The sequence below is a fragment of the Lineus longissimus genome, chromosome 13 (genome assembly GCF_910592395.1).
Source record: "Lineus longissimus chromosome 13, tnLinLong1.2, whole genome shotgun sequence".
Taxonomy (NCBI): Eukaryota; Metazoa; Nemertea; class Pilidiophora; order Heteronemertea; family Lineidae; genus Lineus; species Lineus longissimus.
In genome coordinates this window covers 264,017-280,077 of record NC_088320.1, presented here as the reverse complement: position 1 = coordinate 280,077, position 16,061 = coordinate 264,017, and the positions used below count along the sequence as shown (strand labels likewise).

The 16,061-nt window shown below is 44.9% G+C and overlaps 1 protein-coding gene across 1 annotated transcript; it reads left to right on the top strand.

Moving 5' to 3' along the window:
- Window positions 1–1,325: 1,325 nt before the first annotated feature.
- LOC135497747 (uncharacterized) lies at window positions 1,326–15,598 on the top strand. Its single transcript, XM_064787593.1, has 22 exons — window positions 1,326–1,499; window positions 2,110–2,373; window positions 2,570–3,572; window positions 3,927–4,198; window positions 4,473–4,675; window positions 4,843–4,944; window positions 5,225–5,353; window positions 5,598–5,769; window positions 5,973–6,230; window positions 6,401–6,661; window positions 6,940–7,234; window positions 7,549–7,708; window positions 7,901–10,524; window positions 11,272–11,500; window positions 11,888–12,140; window positions 12,375–12,494; window positions 12,657–12,836; window positions 13,080–13,217; window positions 13,314–13,531; window positions 13,807–13,890; window positions 14,108–14,272; window positions 14,676–15,598. The coding sequence occupies exons 1-22, from the start codon at window positions 1,431–1,433 to the stop codon at window positions 14,875–14,877; spliced, it is 7,401 nt and encodes a 2,466-aa protein (XP_064643663.1). The 5' UTR covers window positions 1,326–1,430; the 3' UTR covers window positions 14,878–15,598.
- The last annotated feature ends 463 nt before the right edge of the window (window positions 15,599–16,061 follow it).

Below are 16,061 nucleotides of genomic sequence, written 5' to 3'. Positions count from 1 at the left end.
TTTTACTCTCAAGTACATATTTGGAGAGGTATTGAAAAAATATTTGCTGTGGCAAGTCTACAGATATAAATAAATTGTTTGGTAAAAAAATAATTTTGAATTTCGACAACCTGGCCATAGGGGGGTGGTTCAAATTTGGAGTGAAAATGGCCGATATGGGTAAAAATGTCCACTTGTGTCAAACTTGTCAATTTAAAAAAAAATTTCCGTGGTCAATCACCAATTTAAATCGCACCAGTTACTCGCAAGACTAACCCGTATATCATATCCGAATTTCAGTTTCACTACTTGACGCATTCTTTGATGCGTCGCGGTCAAACATTGACAATTTAACTGCTAAAAGGCTTAAAAAATCAATTGTGGTCTTGTCTCTCGTGGCGAATAATTCACGACAACCACAACTACAAAAAAACACGTGGTAATGTTTGTCCGCAATGTATTGTGGGTAAGGAGTTACCATGTGCTTTCTTAAAATAGCCGATGTCAACAAAAGGGGCCGAGTATCTTTGGATCTAGCCCTACCCATGGGACCTATCCTACGTGTAGGACCCTACTGTAAACTCACCCAGGAGCTATCCAAGCGGCTGTCGCCTCTTGATCTTAATACCATTAGGCCCCGCGTGGTGGCGCTGAGGCGGCCGCTTAGCCGTGACGTCAGCAGACATCCGATCGGTCTGTATCTCAACCCCTTTCCATGTCACCTCTTGATCGACTATTGACTATGTTGTAACTGCCACTGTAAACTAGATCGGTTTATTTGTTTTTTTCTCTGTACTTTTAACTAAGTGGAGAATAAATCAAATTGAATTGAATAGAATTTGGTCTTCTCTATTCACTAATTACAGAGACTGGTTCATGGTACTGGTACAGTACCCTCAGTGAAACAACAATTCGCTGAGGACTGAATCGATTTGATTAAATGATAATTGTCGTGGACGGAACGGCATTTTCGGGCTTGCGTCCCCGATTCAATCCTTGTTCAAATGTTTGTGTACGAGGTTACACTCTGGACGCTGTGGACCGGCCTCGTTCCTCGCCCTTACTCAGGATGACGCGATAGGTGGCACTACACAGTTTTGACCAGTAAATCATCCGATTATGAATGATGAAAAATGAAAAAAACCCTCATTATCTTTTTAAATATCTCGGACGGTAACCCGTATTAATCATTCCCATGGCCTAATCGAAGTGGCAAAGTCATTTCTGAAGAACTCTTCAAGAATCGATTCGAAGTGACTTCGATTTGGAGCGAGACGACTGGGCCTGGGGGCGAAAAGGTCAGGGAGCGAAACCACCGGACACCGCGTCAAGCGGCGATATTCGAATTGAACAAAACATGAAAAATCGAAAATGAAACGCATGGAAAGGTCATTTTCCGTGGTTTTCATCAGTCTTTTTTTCTTTTCTCGCGGTCGATTCAATTTGTGAATATGTCCGGAGAAAGCTTCATCGACAATTTGAAGAAGGGAGTGTTTGGTAGTGTTCACCGGGACTTGAAAGTGAGAATAAAAGATGTGACTATTAGTATTACCAGCCTACATGTACTAGGCTATAGGCCTACCCAAAATGACAAATAAGATCATTGTGTACATTTAGTATTTACACCTCTCCTAATACGGTGGGGGGCGTCACCAATTTCATGTACTTACATTACAATACATGCATAAATTAACGTTTTTACAAGTGCATGTACAGTACAGTTTGAAGTTTGAAATAGAAAACCATTTGAAATAAAGTCGAAGACAACGACATGAAACCACGACACAGTTGTGGACAGTAACAAACATCGATACGAGTGTCAGTGTAGACCATGCATGATCATGCATGCATGTAGACTGAAGTGTAGGCCTAAGACTATTGGCTAGGCCTAGGCCTATGGCATATAGTCAGTCTAACAGCACACGCAACCACACCAAGTGAACACGTCCACAATTCATACTCGGTCCTCAGGCTTTGTTTGATGCTGACTTGTTGTGCTGGTGGCTCAGAACCACTTTTTCCGACCGGTACAAAGCTGACTTGGTGACTGTACCCCTGAATGAAGGGTTTCGCAATTCATATTTCATATTGTTGTAAGTACTGAATCTGCATGGTAAATCTATTTTTCAGGAGTACTTATCACCTCTTCTACTTACCAAGAGCAACCTGCCTGACACGAGCCTCCAACGCTATGCCTACTCTGCTGCCAGATATCTCCATGCGGCCATCTCGACTCTCGACACCTGGCCTCCGCACCTTTTCCACCAACTTGTTGATTCTGTCCACTTGTGTTGTCAGTGCATCACAGAAACACAACAATATCTCAAGAGCCCCAAGGAACCACTGGCCATTGCTAAGCTTGTTTATCATTTCATAAACAAGCTCAGTAAGAAGGTTGGTATTGTTATTTTACCATGAATACCATGCTCTGACTAAGTTAACTGTCTCTCCTGGGCGAGAAATGATTGGAGGAAACTCATTCTCAACCTGCTAACCTGCAGTGTCATCTTACTCGACCACAGCAAATTGTTCTTCATTTGAAATAGCCAAAAGAAGTTTCAACTTTTAAAAGCCTCCTATCTGTTTTCAGGGTGCTCTGTGCGATGTTCTTCGATTGTCAGAATTCTTACATGTCCAGATTGAGCCACTAGTCAAGTCCATGTCAGACCAACAGACCACAATATTCTCGATCGCTGGAACAATACATGCAATGCTGTGGAATATAGCGGTCAGAAATGGTGGAGACTCGGCCCCGCATGTCCTTTTCCAGGTGTACACCTTGGCACTCAAGTTTTACTCCATCAACATGCAAACTCCTCATATCCTAGTCCAAAAAGCAATTTTAGTGATGAGTTTGTATAAAAACTGCAGTTTCCCAGATTCAAGTGATGAGACAAACTCTGTGGCACTGGCAGTTGACTTGTTCGATAGTGTAGTGGGCTCACTCAAGCATAAACTGCAGGAGTTGAATGAGTCTTCAGATGACTTTGATGACCACCTTCACGCTTTACTTGAAATACAGCAGTTTGAAATCCGCCACTTTAGTAGCAATGGTAAATTCAACCTCGCCAGAGAAATTTGCCAGATTTGTTCCGAGTTTTTAAACGAGGTGCACGAGAAGAAAGCCAGCATTGCGGCCGCCTATCGTGCGAGCTGTCGACTCTTGGAGGCTTCTTTTTCTCTCAGTTCAATATCCACGAAAGATGGCTCTGTGGAGGAAAAGAAGAAGCTTGCTTGTGATATTTCAACAGCAATTGAACTGATTCGCTTCCCATCTGCCCTCGGCCCAAGGACATATTTTACCATCGTTGAGTCTCTCTTACAGCTTAAGGTTCAAATCGAGAGTACTTATGGTCAGTTGGGTGCCACGACGTACTCAATACCAGAGAGTCTCGAGCAACCTCTCGACATGTTACTCAGAGTGACTATAGACATATTGCAGCGACAGAAATGGGTGTATCTTGATCAAGTGAACTCAGCTAGTGACAAAGGTGCAGTAAAGAAGTTACAGACGACAGCATTGAGGATAGTCGATGTGTCCACTTCTCTGCTTTATATGGAATCTGGTCGAATCAAGTCAAAACAACGAAAAGGTATTATTGGCCGTATTAGGTGTTGAATGGGATGTGAATGAGACAAATACAACCTGGCTCTAACTGTTTCATGTATTAGCAGTGTTGGCAATCAAAGCAATCTTTCTCTGACAGCTAAATCTTGCTCTGTGAGCAAAAGAATCTGATGGTGCACGCAGTAGTTGTGTAGTGATACCATCCACACCAAGTGCACTACAATGGGCAGGAAGATGGTCAGAAAGACTCTTACATGTAAATGATAAATACTTCACTCTTTTGTTGCGCATGACTGATCAAGGACCAATTTTCTACACCAACAGGAAACTTCCTTCTTGGATTTTCATTTTATCACGTGTTTGTTGCTTTTCTTTTCAGTTTCAAATGCTGACTGTTCAGCGAAGGTTGACAGTTGCGTTGAGGTGCTGAAGACTATGAAAGATGTCCTGGACGACATCTCCGTCCATGGCATGAGTGTTGCCGTTGTGCAGAGATATCACATCCTCATCTATGTCGCTCATCGCCTCGGAGGATGTTGCTACAATCGTGAGTTGTACAAGGAGGCGATAGTGTTTTACAAACTGGCTGTGGAATTCTGGGAGGACATCAAAAACGATACATCACAGCAAGGTCTGCGCAGCAAAAGAGAAGTAAGTCAGTCTTTCATAAAGTATCCTAGGACCTTGTGACATCAAGCAAGTGCTCAGAACAGCGTACTCTCTGCACTTGGGGAATACTTCTCCAAGGCAGCATTCCTCCTCCAAGGCAGCATTCCTCCTCCAAGGCAGCATTCCTCCTCCAAGGCAGCATGGATGTTGTCTGCATGTTTCATTCAAACAAAGGAGCAAGTTAAGGTGACATGTTTTGCTCAAGGATACAAAGACCAACCAGCATTTAGCCTTGCTAACTTTCTCAATGTTTCAGACGAGTGTTTGGATCTGGCATGTCTTCGAACCATTGAGTGATAGCCTGCGTCAAACGAGACAAACTGAGAAAGCAATGAATGCACTTGTGAAAGGTTTTCTTGCTGACCCAAGTCGTTCAGGTGTGGCTGCTGAGGCCTGGTACAGGATCAAACGTCAAGTGATGAACCAGGCAGAGGAATACAGGAACACGATCAAACTAAGGTAAGGTATCTGTTTCGAAACACTACACATGGCCTGCTATAGCTTACATGTATGTATTATATTGTAGCGAGTATATGAAAAGTAACACCTTGATAGACTTACCTTTATACTGATATGTAGATGTATGAGACCTTGAAAGGCAAGGCTGATATTGTTTGTTATTTCAGGACATTCCACCAGGCACTTCTTGGCGAACATTGTGACCTGACCAATGTCAACATTGTTGACTTGATGGAGAAAGAGCTTCACGTCTATACCTATAACCACAGGTAATGAATTAGCTCTAGCTCGCAACACCGCTAGGCTTCAAGTAGCACAATGAGATCAATTAAAGAATCATTGAACAATTTCACAAGAGTACTAAGAGGAATCTCACACTCCCCTCCCTCAAGAGGACTGTAAAAACTAAGCATTTCTACCTTAACAAACTGTTTCTACCAAAGCTCAGTAGTAAAAGACCCAGGAATGCAGACTTGGGTTTCCTCTGAGTAGACCTCTTTCAACCATGAGTAGGTGACATATCCAGTCTGCTTTCTGGTTGCCTTGCAGAATGGTTGAAGAAGCCCTGACTGTGATCAGTGAGCTGCTTGTCCTGGTCATGGACCCAGAGAAGAGAGCCAACATATTGATCTCTAAAGCTCAGCAGTTGTGGATGCAGGGGGAACAGGGAGACTGCAGGTATGTTGTCCACGCACATTTCATGTTTGGGTGTAACTTTTCTAAGATTTGGAGGATTTTGGTTTTCTAAGCCTGAAAATGGTTTCATTTTACAACAGAAATGAAAGGATGTATGCCCCATCTCTCTGTGGAACTTTAAAGTTTGGAAATCGGGCCAAGAATCAGCATTTTGGAGCCTTAATTCAGCTCACCTTTGACAAGGTTTTGTTTTGGAGTTGATGTCTATCTTTATCGCTGCCTTCAGTGAACAGTGCGAGTGTTTGGATGAAGCTATTGTCCTCCTGAACGATGCAATAAAGAGAGGAAACAGTGGTCTGGTTCTACTTGCCAAGGCATTCCTATGGACGTACATCATCAAGATCTCTGAGAAGTGCCGCGAGAAGGCCAACAAAATGAAAGATGGCAACATAAACATGGTAATCTTTTCTTTCTTTTTACAATTAGCCCTGCTACATGTACACAAACCCTGCATATGTTCCTGGTTGTTATGTTTTGTGTTTTCTTCTGACCTCTGTCCTTCTGCAATACCCCAAGCTTAGCAAGTACCCAAGGTCTCATATGCCAGGAATAGTTAAAAAGCAGCTGCCATCTTATTTCTGATTGATTTCTTCCTCCCCAGGATGATGAAGAATCAAGTGGGACCACACCTCAGGAAGCAGACAATACCAGCAAACCTACAACCTCTCAGAAGACGAAATCTCTTGAAGAGAGCCTCTGTGATCTCATGACACTCCATGAACAGAACACACTCCTCTGCTCAGTCGATAAAGCTCTGGAATACGCAACAGAGGCCTGTCGTGTCGAGGTGACTGACTACACCAACGAGATTCTGGAGGTGTTGAGCATAACCCAGGCCATATATGCCCTCACTCAAAACGTAAGTCAAGTGGACAACTGTAAATGAGTGTGGACCGAGGGCATATCATTCTACTGCTTTAGTGACAAGCAAATGTGCTTGAAGCTCAAACTGTCAAATACCTCGAGATCCACTTCATGTAGTAGGCTTGATTGGTTTCATTCAGCTTTCAATGCTCTTTCTGTCTTCAGCCCATCAAAGAGTTACACTGCCTCAGCCTGCTGTCATCTCTACTGAAACAGTCAAGGAAGAAAACTGCTGAATTGATGCGGACGGAATCACGTCGTGTCATCATTCTCACCAATCTCTGTCAGTTTGAAGCAGCCAGAGTGTTGCTAGCTGAGATGATTGCGCTGGAGAAGGGAGTTGACCTTGTAGGCACAGACAAGGATATTCCTGCCATCCACGTTTTTCTGTTGACTCAGGCGCAGCTCTACCTGGTGACAGGCAAGGTAAGCTTGAAGAGTGGCGAGGCTTACTTGTATGAGGTTTCCTCACCAACACCTCAAATCAAACACCATCCGCTATGCGTGTAAACAATACTGGACGCATCATTACTCGGGTCTGAGAGCTTGATTGATGACCACCCATGACCTGCTAGAGTGCAATCGTGTTGCAAAATGTAAATGCCTTAATGCAGGAAATGAAATCAACCAAACTTGAAACAAACAGTATAAGCTCAGCTACACCACATTCAAGGTTTTGACTTGGTATTCCTTTTCTGCTCCAGGTTTCAGAAGGCTTTTCCTTACTCGAGCAAGTCAACCAACTGAAGACACGTCTCTGTATCGATGCACGGGCTGACAGGTCTCTCCTAGGCTGGTTCCATCGTCTGCTCGCCCAATACCTGGCCCTACCTCTGCACCAGTATGGTGTTAATCCCAAGATGATGGACTTTGAGTACGGTAATGCGACGAGTCCACTCACTCACCTGACGGAGGCAGTCATGCATCACTCATACGTGGTCATGTTTCTCATTGGATGGAATGCTGAGAAACTGGAAGTAGACATTGGAAAACAGCCGAGTGCGTATTTATCTTTCTCTCTTTAACTTGTCTCGAGATCTACTTTCTTTCCAGTAATATCGTCGGTCGAACATCTTTTGCAAATGGTGTGATTAGTTTGTTTGTAGCGAATGAATAGTAATGGTGGCTTGCTTTTACCTGACCTTAGCCGGTATCTAGCGCTTGACGATCACTTAAACTAGATAGTCTGTGTCTGCAGAGGAGCTCATTGAGAGCAACACTTGAGCCCAGGAAGACCAGCTAGTGATCGGAACTGGAAGCAACACCACATAACCACAGCTGAAACACTAACCTCCTCTTGTGCTCTGTTTCAGGATACACATCGCTGATTGAGCAATGGACCTCGTTGGACAACCTGCTCACCTCTCTCCATGTATGTGCCACCCTGATGGTACGCACAGGGGAAGTCAGACAGAGCACATATTACCTCAAAGAAGGCCTCGATATCGCTCTAGCATTCTCATTACCAAAAAGGTAGAACATTCCTTCAATGATTTCTTATAATCTCTGCTGCAATTTGATGAGAGTTTCAGTCTGAAATGGGATTATTTCATGATTTGGAAAGTACTCTCTGGCTTATAGAACTTTGTGAGTACAGCACAACATGGTGGCAGGCTCAGAGCCCACACACTCCAATATTTCATCGTATTCATTGTTTTGTTTCAGGTGTGTTCAGTTCCTACTCGGGAAGACCAAGCTACAGGCTCTCCAACATCAGATCAACGATGCCAAGCTCTCGCTCCAAGTGTCCCACAGAATCCTGAACTTTCCCGACGGATATGTCAAGGAAACCGACCAAGATGACACGGCAGACGTAGCAGCAAGTCCGAGGGAGGAGGAATGCTTCGGTTTTGTTTGTGACGAAGAGGCTGATGGCCTCTCTACACCTGAATCTACTTGCCTTTATCGTGATGTACCACAACCGATCGAGTTGTATCGTTGTCCACCAGATTGTACATGTAGTTACTGCAAGGATGTCGTGTTACTCTTGTTGAGGGTTAATCATTACTTGGCATTCTCAGACACTTTCTCTATGTTTGGCTACCCTGCTCCTGATGAGTACCTCATCGACTGCCAGCAACTACTTTCCAAGATCCAAGCAAAGGTTAATGTTTGTTTCATGAAACTTGACAACATTGGTTTTGGTGGAAAGAAGGACATTCAACCTGAGCATGAATCAGCTGGTTTCTGTTTGACATTGCAGCAGGTTAAGCTCTGTATTCAACATTGTCTCTCGGCCTTGTCTGCTGGTTCTAGAGAGTTCCCCGACTGGGCTCACAAGGCCTTGGAACTTCTTGCCATAGATACTAACCCTGATATGGGCGTCAATTCTCACCTGGTTGCACAGGTTTCCTATCTCCTTGCATCAGACACCCTACAACAGTTCCATGTTACACCAGTAGGTGGTGCTGTTGATGATCTCGTAGATGGAATAAGATCGATGCAGTTAGGAAGTGAGGAACCAGCGAACAGATGTAGAAACTCACCAGATTCAAAGAAGATGGACGAAGTCATCCAACATCTGGACTCGGCAGACGATGAAGTCCTTTTTGTGGAGACGGACAATGTTTTTTCTCTTGACAACAAAGCCAGAGGCGTTCGTAACACTGTTGACAAGAAGAGGAATAATCAAGATAGCCCTGCATTGACCGCAGTCACCCCAGCAACACAGACAAGTACGAATCGTTTGAAAACACCGGGAAATATAAAAAAGAAATCTGTGTCTTTTCAATCAGATAAGACACCGTGCGTTGTTGATATATCTGCATTAGCCGGGCTTAAGCAGGTGTTCAGGACGCCAAGCAGTGTGTCACGGAGGAAGGCTTTAGATCTACTGATGGCGAGTAGTGATGACGAGGATGGATGCACGCCTGCCTCCAACACAACCAAGAGGAAAGTCAGCACTGCTCGACAGGTGACGAGCAAAGCCATGCGTGTGCCACTTCAGCCGTCAGTCCGTAAAGTAGCCATGGCGATCTCATTTGAAGATAATAATGTGCCACCCTCTCCCGGCATCAAGACAGTTTCTCGTAAAAGGCTGGCTGGGAAAGCAGCGAGGGTTAGAGTGGAGCCATTGGAGTCGTGTAAAGTGGCTGAGGTGATTGCGTTTGATCGCGTAGAGAATGAGGAGGCACCCTTACCTGAGAGGAGTGGGAGCAAACAGAAGGGATCCAAGTCTAAGGCAAAGCGGGCTGCTACTCATGATGACGCTGAAACTAGCTCACCTGCTTCAATAGCTTCTGAGGATGTTTATACACTGCCCATCTCTCCAGTCAGTGAGAAGAGGAAGACAGGTCGAGGCCGAGGGCTGGCTAAAAGGATCCCGGTGCTCAAGAGAGCATCAGCGGTTACCAGTGCTGACTGTCTGCAACCAACTGCAGAACTGTTCATGTCTCACTCTGATCGTCTCAGGTCAGATTCACAGTCATCAGCACCAGGCACTGTAGAACCTGATCCTGCCTGCGCTAGTCCATTGAAACCAACTGGAAGGGGCCGTGGCCGTGGCAAGCAGAGTATACCGACTGCCAAAAAGACTGATCGTATTCGAAGAGGTAAGAATCAGCCAGTTGATGATAGTGGCTCGCCCAGTGGTGCTGGAAGTGTGAAACAAGAAGGGTTTTGTGTTGAGCGAGGGCCTTGCAGTGTTGGGAAACGAAAGGGCCTGCCACTTGAGATAGTGAACGAATGTAACAAGCCAGGTGGTATGGTTGGGGGAAGGCAGAAACTATCCGCTGAACCTCGTCTTGCAAAGTTAACCAAGGGCTCGGGAGGGAGGAAAGGCAGGAAGGATGAAAATGTATGCGTTGATAATGTGATCAGTATGGTGGAGACTGTTTCACTTGAAACTCATGTTCCAAAAACAATGAAGGCCTCACGTGGGAGAAAGTGTGTGGCACGTGCTGCCAAGCTGTCTCCATCGCCACTTCAACCTCGTCGGACAAGAGGCGGAGCTAAAGAACAATGCCGATCAGCGACGAATCAGGTAGAAGCAGACGTCATCGCTGATGATGTACAAGAAGCTTTATTGAATGAGATCAATGAGGACTTGGAAAGGACAGATGTTTGGGGTGATGAACTATCTTACAGTCGCACACCTTTGCTTGACGAGTCAATCGAGATTTGTCGTGCCGCAGATAGTGATGATGATGTGAGTGGGAAAGGCAGGGTTAAAAGATGTGGACGAAAAAAGAACGTTGAGAGGGAAATAGCGAGGGCAATGAGAGCAGTACAGCCCGCGGAGGCAGTTTCCAACGTTAACATGGCAAAAACTAACGCACACAAAAAAGGTGGTGAGTATTATCTTTCACATTATCTATCACATTCCACAATCTGGTCTTGAAATGATCACTGTTGACTTCCTCACCTGAGCACATTAAGCATCATGAATATCTGGCTGACACTGCAGGCTTGGTGCACCGTTCACATATTCGTCACTTGCGAATGTGAGAGAGTAATAGTGTTGTGCCAAAATTGATCAAAGTCTATCAAAAAGATCCTTTTCCACACCAAATGCACCAAGGACAATCGTTAGTCAGTCAAACTTTATCATATTTGCGGGCGGCCGCGCTATCACACGTGGTTGCTATCGTCTGCATTGTAGTTCTACCCGTTGCTGCTACAGTGATTTTGGTGGCGCTGCTGGTCGCCTTGCGCATACATTATCGGCTAGTTTCCCGCTCGCTTCGTTGCCATGGAGTCTCCGGTCACGTGTTCCTCGAATCGTTCGTTGATTTGCTAGTCTCAGTACTGGCGGGCTGCCATTCTCGCACACTGTGGGCTGGGTCAGCCCCAAAGATGGCTAGAGCGAACTCAATATGGCTAAAAGTGGCAGCGACTTGGCTAAAAAGTGGCTAGGAAGAAAAAATTCACAGAGCCAACCCTGTACTGTGACTTGTATCTAATGAATAGCTTGCATCAGGGTTCGTCGAGTTTTATCCCTTTGAATCTTTCTATGATAGTTTGGGCTGAAAGACCATCCATTGAATATGAAGACAAAGTCACAATAGTCAATTTCATGCCATCATCATTTCTTCCAGCTTCAGTCCCACAAACACTGCTGCCATCGAATGGCATGAAAGATCAACTGCTGTATGGTTTCGACATGTTACGCCACTTCCCATCCGTCGCTGAATACCGTAACATCTGCCAGGGTTTGGCGCTGTGTTCATACGGAGAGGACCGATGGGAGACGGCCTACTATCTGTCTGAAGCTATGAACACAACCATTAGGCATCAGCATATTATGAACAGTGGCAAGAAGAGAAGGTAAGTGTCAAACATCTTAGTCTGCAACATGCAATTGCTTTCAAATTCATCAGTCCTGCTTTTGAAGTTACAATCACTGCCAATCACTGAAAGAAGTCAAAAAGAAGCCCAGCTGATGACTTGAGCGAGACTAACCATTGGGGAGCGCAGTGTAAGAACATCTGACTTGTCACCAAAAGGTTGCAGGCCAGTGCCTCTCTGTTTAACTTCAACTGGCCTGGCACTGTTTGTTCTTGGTTGGTACATACACGTAAAGGTTTCCAGAAGAGGCCGGGGAGTAGATGTTAAACTCTGTGAGACAGCTGTATGGTATGAAGCGTTCTTGGAACTTACATTTATTAACGTTTTCTGCATAACGTGTAAAATGACTCCGTTTTTCTTGGCCAGACGGCTTGTCCGAGACAAGATGAACACGACTGACCTAATGTCTCTTGAGCATGACGTGACTGAGGAGCTTCTCTTCTGTAAAGATGTACTCGACCTCAAGACGTTCGTGTCATCACTGCCGGCCGAGTGGGTCATCTGTCAGCTATCAGTACTCCAGCTACCAACCAGCGGCGGCCAGCTGCAACTCTTCCTGACAAGGCTTCAGAAGGGAGAAGAACCAATCGTCATCAGGCTGCCTGGATTCTCTAACACTGTAAGATCTGGTCAAAGGAGATGTCTCTTGAGATAATATTGGGCTGGCACTATGTCATTTGGCTTTATTACTGGTCGGTGCTTGGGTTCAGCTAATTTTCTTGCGGCTCAAAGCATTTGAATTGACACCACATCATTGTTTTGCAATGCATGGTGTCGTGATTGCTCCTAGAGTGGTGCTAATCATGTCATCTTTATGAGGATCACAGAGCTCAAGTGTTCTGTTCTCTTCCAGGCCAGGGATGACCTCTCTTACTTTGAAGACATCGTCCTGAACAAAAGTAAACAGTCGATGGAAGAGTCCAATCCTTACAACTGGTGGACCAAGAGGAAGCAATTATGTGATCAACTAAAGGTAAAGGCACTTGCAGATATTATTATGCTGACTTGCACTCTTCACTGCCAGGGGTGTGTATCGAGTGCTTGTTATAAAACGACTGTTGGTCATCTCAACCAGTGTGCCTCTGAGGCTCGATAGCAAGGCCCTTATCTGAAACTGAAATGTCTTATTTTCCAGCAATTCGTCTATGACATAGAGAATGATTGGTTTGGGAGTTGGAAGGGCCTACTGCTCGGACAACTCGTCGATGATGATTCCAGGAGCCATGTAAGAAACCTGGCCAGGAAGTTCCAAGAGGAGGGCATTAAGAGCTGTGAAGATGTTGATGTCGCGGAGGGAAACAGGCACCTTCTTGAGGTAGGGGTTCGCATCTGGCTGCTTGAGGTATCAACAAGCACCTGATGGTGGCCATCGACCCAACTCAATCACAAAACAGATATTGGCCAGTGATGGTGTCACACAGCTTAGTCCTGATGTCGTTTGGCCTACACTGTGCTCAGCTTTGCACCCTAGTTGTGTGTATCATGCAAGGAAAACAGAAGATTCTGCAGTGATGGGCTTCTCTGAAAGAAGTTTGAGTGATTCTTTGTTGTGTTGCAGCTCGTGATTGGTGCAGCTCACATGCTACAGACACACCAGGTACCAGATTGGCTACAGACACACATCAAGAAACCATCAATTCTACGTCTCGTCGACAAGGAACAGAAGAGACAGCCGGTCATCTTGGTCTTGGACAGGGTAAGAACCATTTTCATCATGTCATGAGAGATTGACAGAAGGCCACAGGGGCCAATTCTTGCTTGTTTATGCTTATGCACCTATTATATCTTCCAGCTGCTGCAGAGGGTGCCATTTGAATGCCTGCCGGTGCTTCATGGTCACCCAGTCACCAGGATGTTCTCCCTCCATACCCTCAGTGCCCTCCTCACTCAGGCCAAACTCGATGCAGACAATGTCTTCAACAACGGGGTGGACCAAGACCGAGGCTTCTTTGTCTTGAATCCAGATGGTAATTTGGCTCAGACCGAGAAAAGGCTTTTGCCAGTTTTTGCGTGAGTACACATATCATGTTACTTATTTGATAAAAAAAGATTGATACATAGAAACCGGTCCCAAAATCGCTTGTGGTGCTTTCTACTCAAACTTTCACATAATGTTTGTTTTGCTGGGGTCTTGAGACTGGACAGGCAATACTCAATAGAGTTGCTATAAACTCAATATTAGGCTATTTCATTGTGTAATCGTCCATATTCATGAATCAGTTGCGTTTGGTTTTGCCATAATTTCAAGCTTTGTACATGCTTACATCGCTGCTTCATGTTTTCAGAGAATACAAATGGCTCGGGATCAGTGGCGTGAAACCAACACAGAAGCAGTATAAGACTGCCGTCTCTGACTATGATCTCTTCCTGTAGGTAGTTCTTATTCAGTCTAAACACCCTCATCAGTGGTGCTTCATGACATCATCACACTCTCTTCTAATAACCTGCTTGTACAAACATGTACATGTGTGACGTTGCAGCAACTGTTTTAACCTGGTTGCGGGTCAACCTTGTCTTTGCTTTATAGGCCCTGTGCCAGAACTTCATTGTTCTCTTAATCACACAGTTTACCATATCCTGTTGCAGCTACTCGGGGCACGGTTGTGGCCGCAAGTACTTGGCCTGTGACACACTGCAGACGACCAAGTGCCGGGCTGCTTCCCTTCTGTTTGGTTGCAGCAGTGCTGCCCTCACTGTTCAGGGAGTCTGTGAAGGAACTGGAACAATACAACATTACTTCCTGGGCGGAGCGTAAGTACATCCAGCTGCAGTGCATGGAGACCTCTCTGCAGTACATGTGGAGCCCTTGATACTGACCAGTGCTTTTCTTAACGGAGAGTGTGTTCTGATTGCTGAGGTGGAAGTAAATGTAGACAACATCGCCCTGCCTACAGGTGTTCACTATGGAGATCCACGGTAGATGTCGATCATCGCCCTACCTACAGGTGTTCACTGTGGAGATCCACGGTAGATGTCGATCATCGCCCTACCTACAGGTGTTCACTATGGAGATCCACGGTAGATGTTGAACCTCCCTTTGCCTACACCTCTTGACCTATGAGCACGAGACTTACTTTCTACCAAAATACCAGTGTGCCATTGAAACCCCCGTCATCCCTTCCTATTTCTCATCATTCCCCTTATTTTGTTTCAGGTATTTTGTGCTGGGCAATCTTTGGGACATCACTGACAAAGACATCGACATCTTTGCTGAGCAGTTGCTGTCTCTTTGGCTGAATGCAGAACCAGGTTCTTGCCTACAAGACTTCATATCGGCAGCAAGGGAAACATGCAAGCTGCCATATCTGGTGGGATCTGCCCCCGTTTGTTATGGACTGCCAGTGAAACACAAGTGAAAGAGGAGGGATGTGTTTGATGTGCAAATGTTGGAAGCATACATGGTCTCCCCTGGCAGTAGACTTTGTCTTCTCTGTCAACAAACTTTGTCTTCCCTGGCAACAGACTTTGTCTTCTCTACCAGCAGACTAGGTCTTCCCTGGTAATAGACATTGTCTTCCTTTACAACAGACATTGTCTTCTCAGTAGGTTGTGCCTTGGTCTTCCTGCAGATTGTTATTTGTCCTCCCTGCAGGTTTTGTGTGAACCTGGAAGACGAAATTCTGTGATATCATTGTTCAAGTTGCCTCAGGAAGATAGATTGGTGCATTTGGTGGGAAAAAGTGGTCAACTTGTAGGTCTGGTTGTTCATAACAAGATCAGTAGGTAACAGTTGTCTCCTGCAGTAAAGTCAAGTTACCTTCACGGAGAGTTCACTTCTCGTCACACAACTTGACCTTGGTGTAGCTTATTTCGTTTGTTCATATCTGATTATGGATTGTTAATTTATTTTAGATTGTGTAATGAATCAAAATTTGACTATATGGACTCTCCGAATGTAGTGCACACTTCATTTTCTATACGTTGCTGATATTCTGAGAGTACGGCCACTTTAGTGAGAAAGGTTTATTTCGGCACCCTCACAGTCAGATGGGATAGGATTGATCGATTGTTTTACTATAAGCCTGCATGTATGTTCTTTTGTCTAGTTTGTATTTCAATAAATTATGGATGTGATAATCGATTTTGTCTTCCTCCATTCCTTTATGACTTCAGAGATAAGAGTACGAGATCTTTAACCATTTTAGCTTTGTACCAGAGTTCATGTTGAATGGTGCATCCATGTCTTGGAAGAAATCAATTTCATCACAAAAATTGAAAAGCGACCTGAGGGTATGATCTATCATGAGGTCTATTCAGAGTTGGTTTCCCAAAAGGCCAGCTTTGACGGTTCAGCGCTTAGAGTGTTCGACTGTGAATCGGCAGGTCACAGGTTCGACTCCCGGTGAATCTGCCACAGTTTTCTCTTTTTTTCTTCCTTTTCTTGTTATCTGATCATCCATTCCATATACAGATGTCGAAATGTTTATTATTATCATTATCATACCCTGCACCCAAACTTTTCAAACTGCAGCACATACTGATTCCGGGCGTTCGCGAGTACTACCGAGGATGGTTGTTGGAATCGGCAGCTGGTATTTTC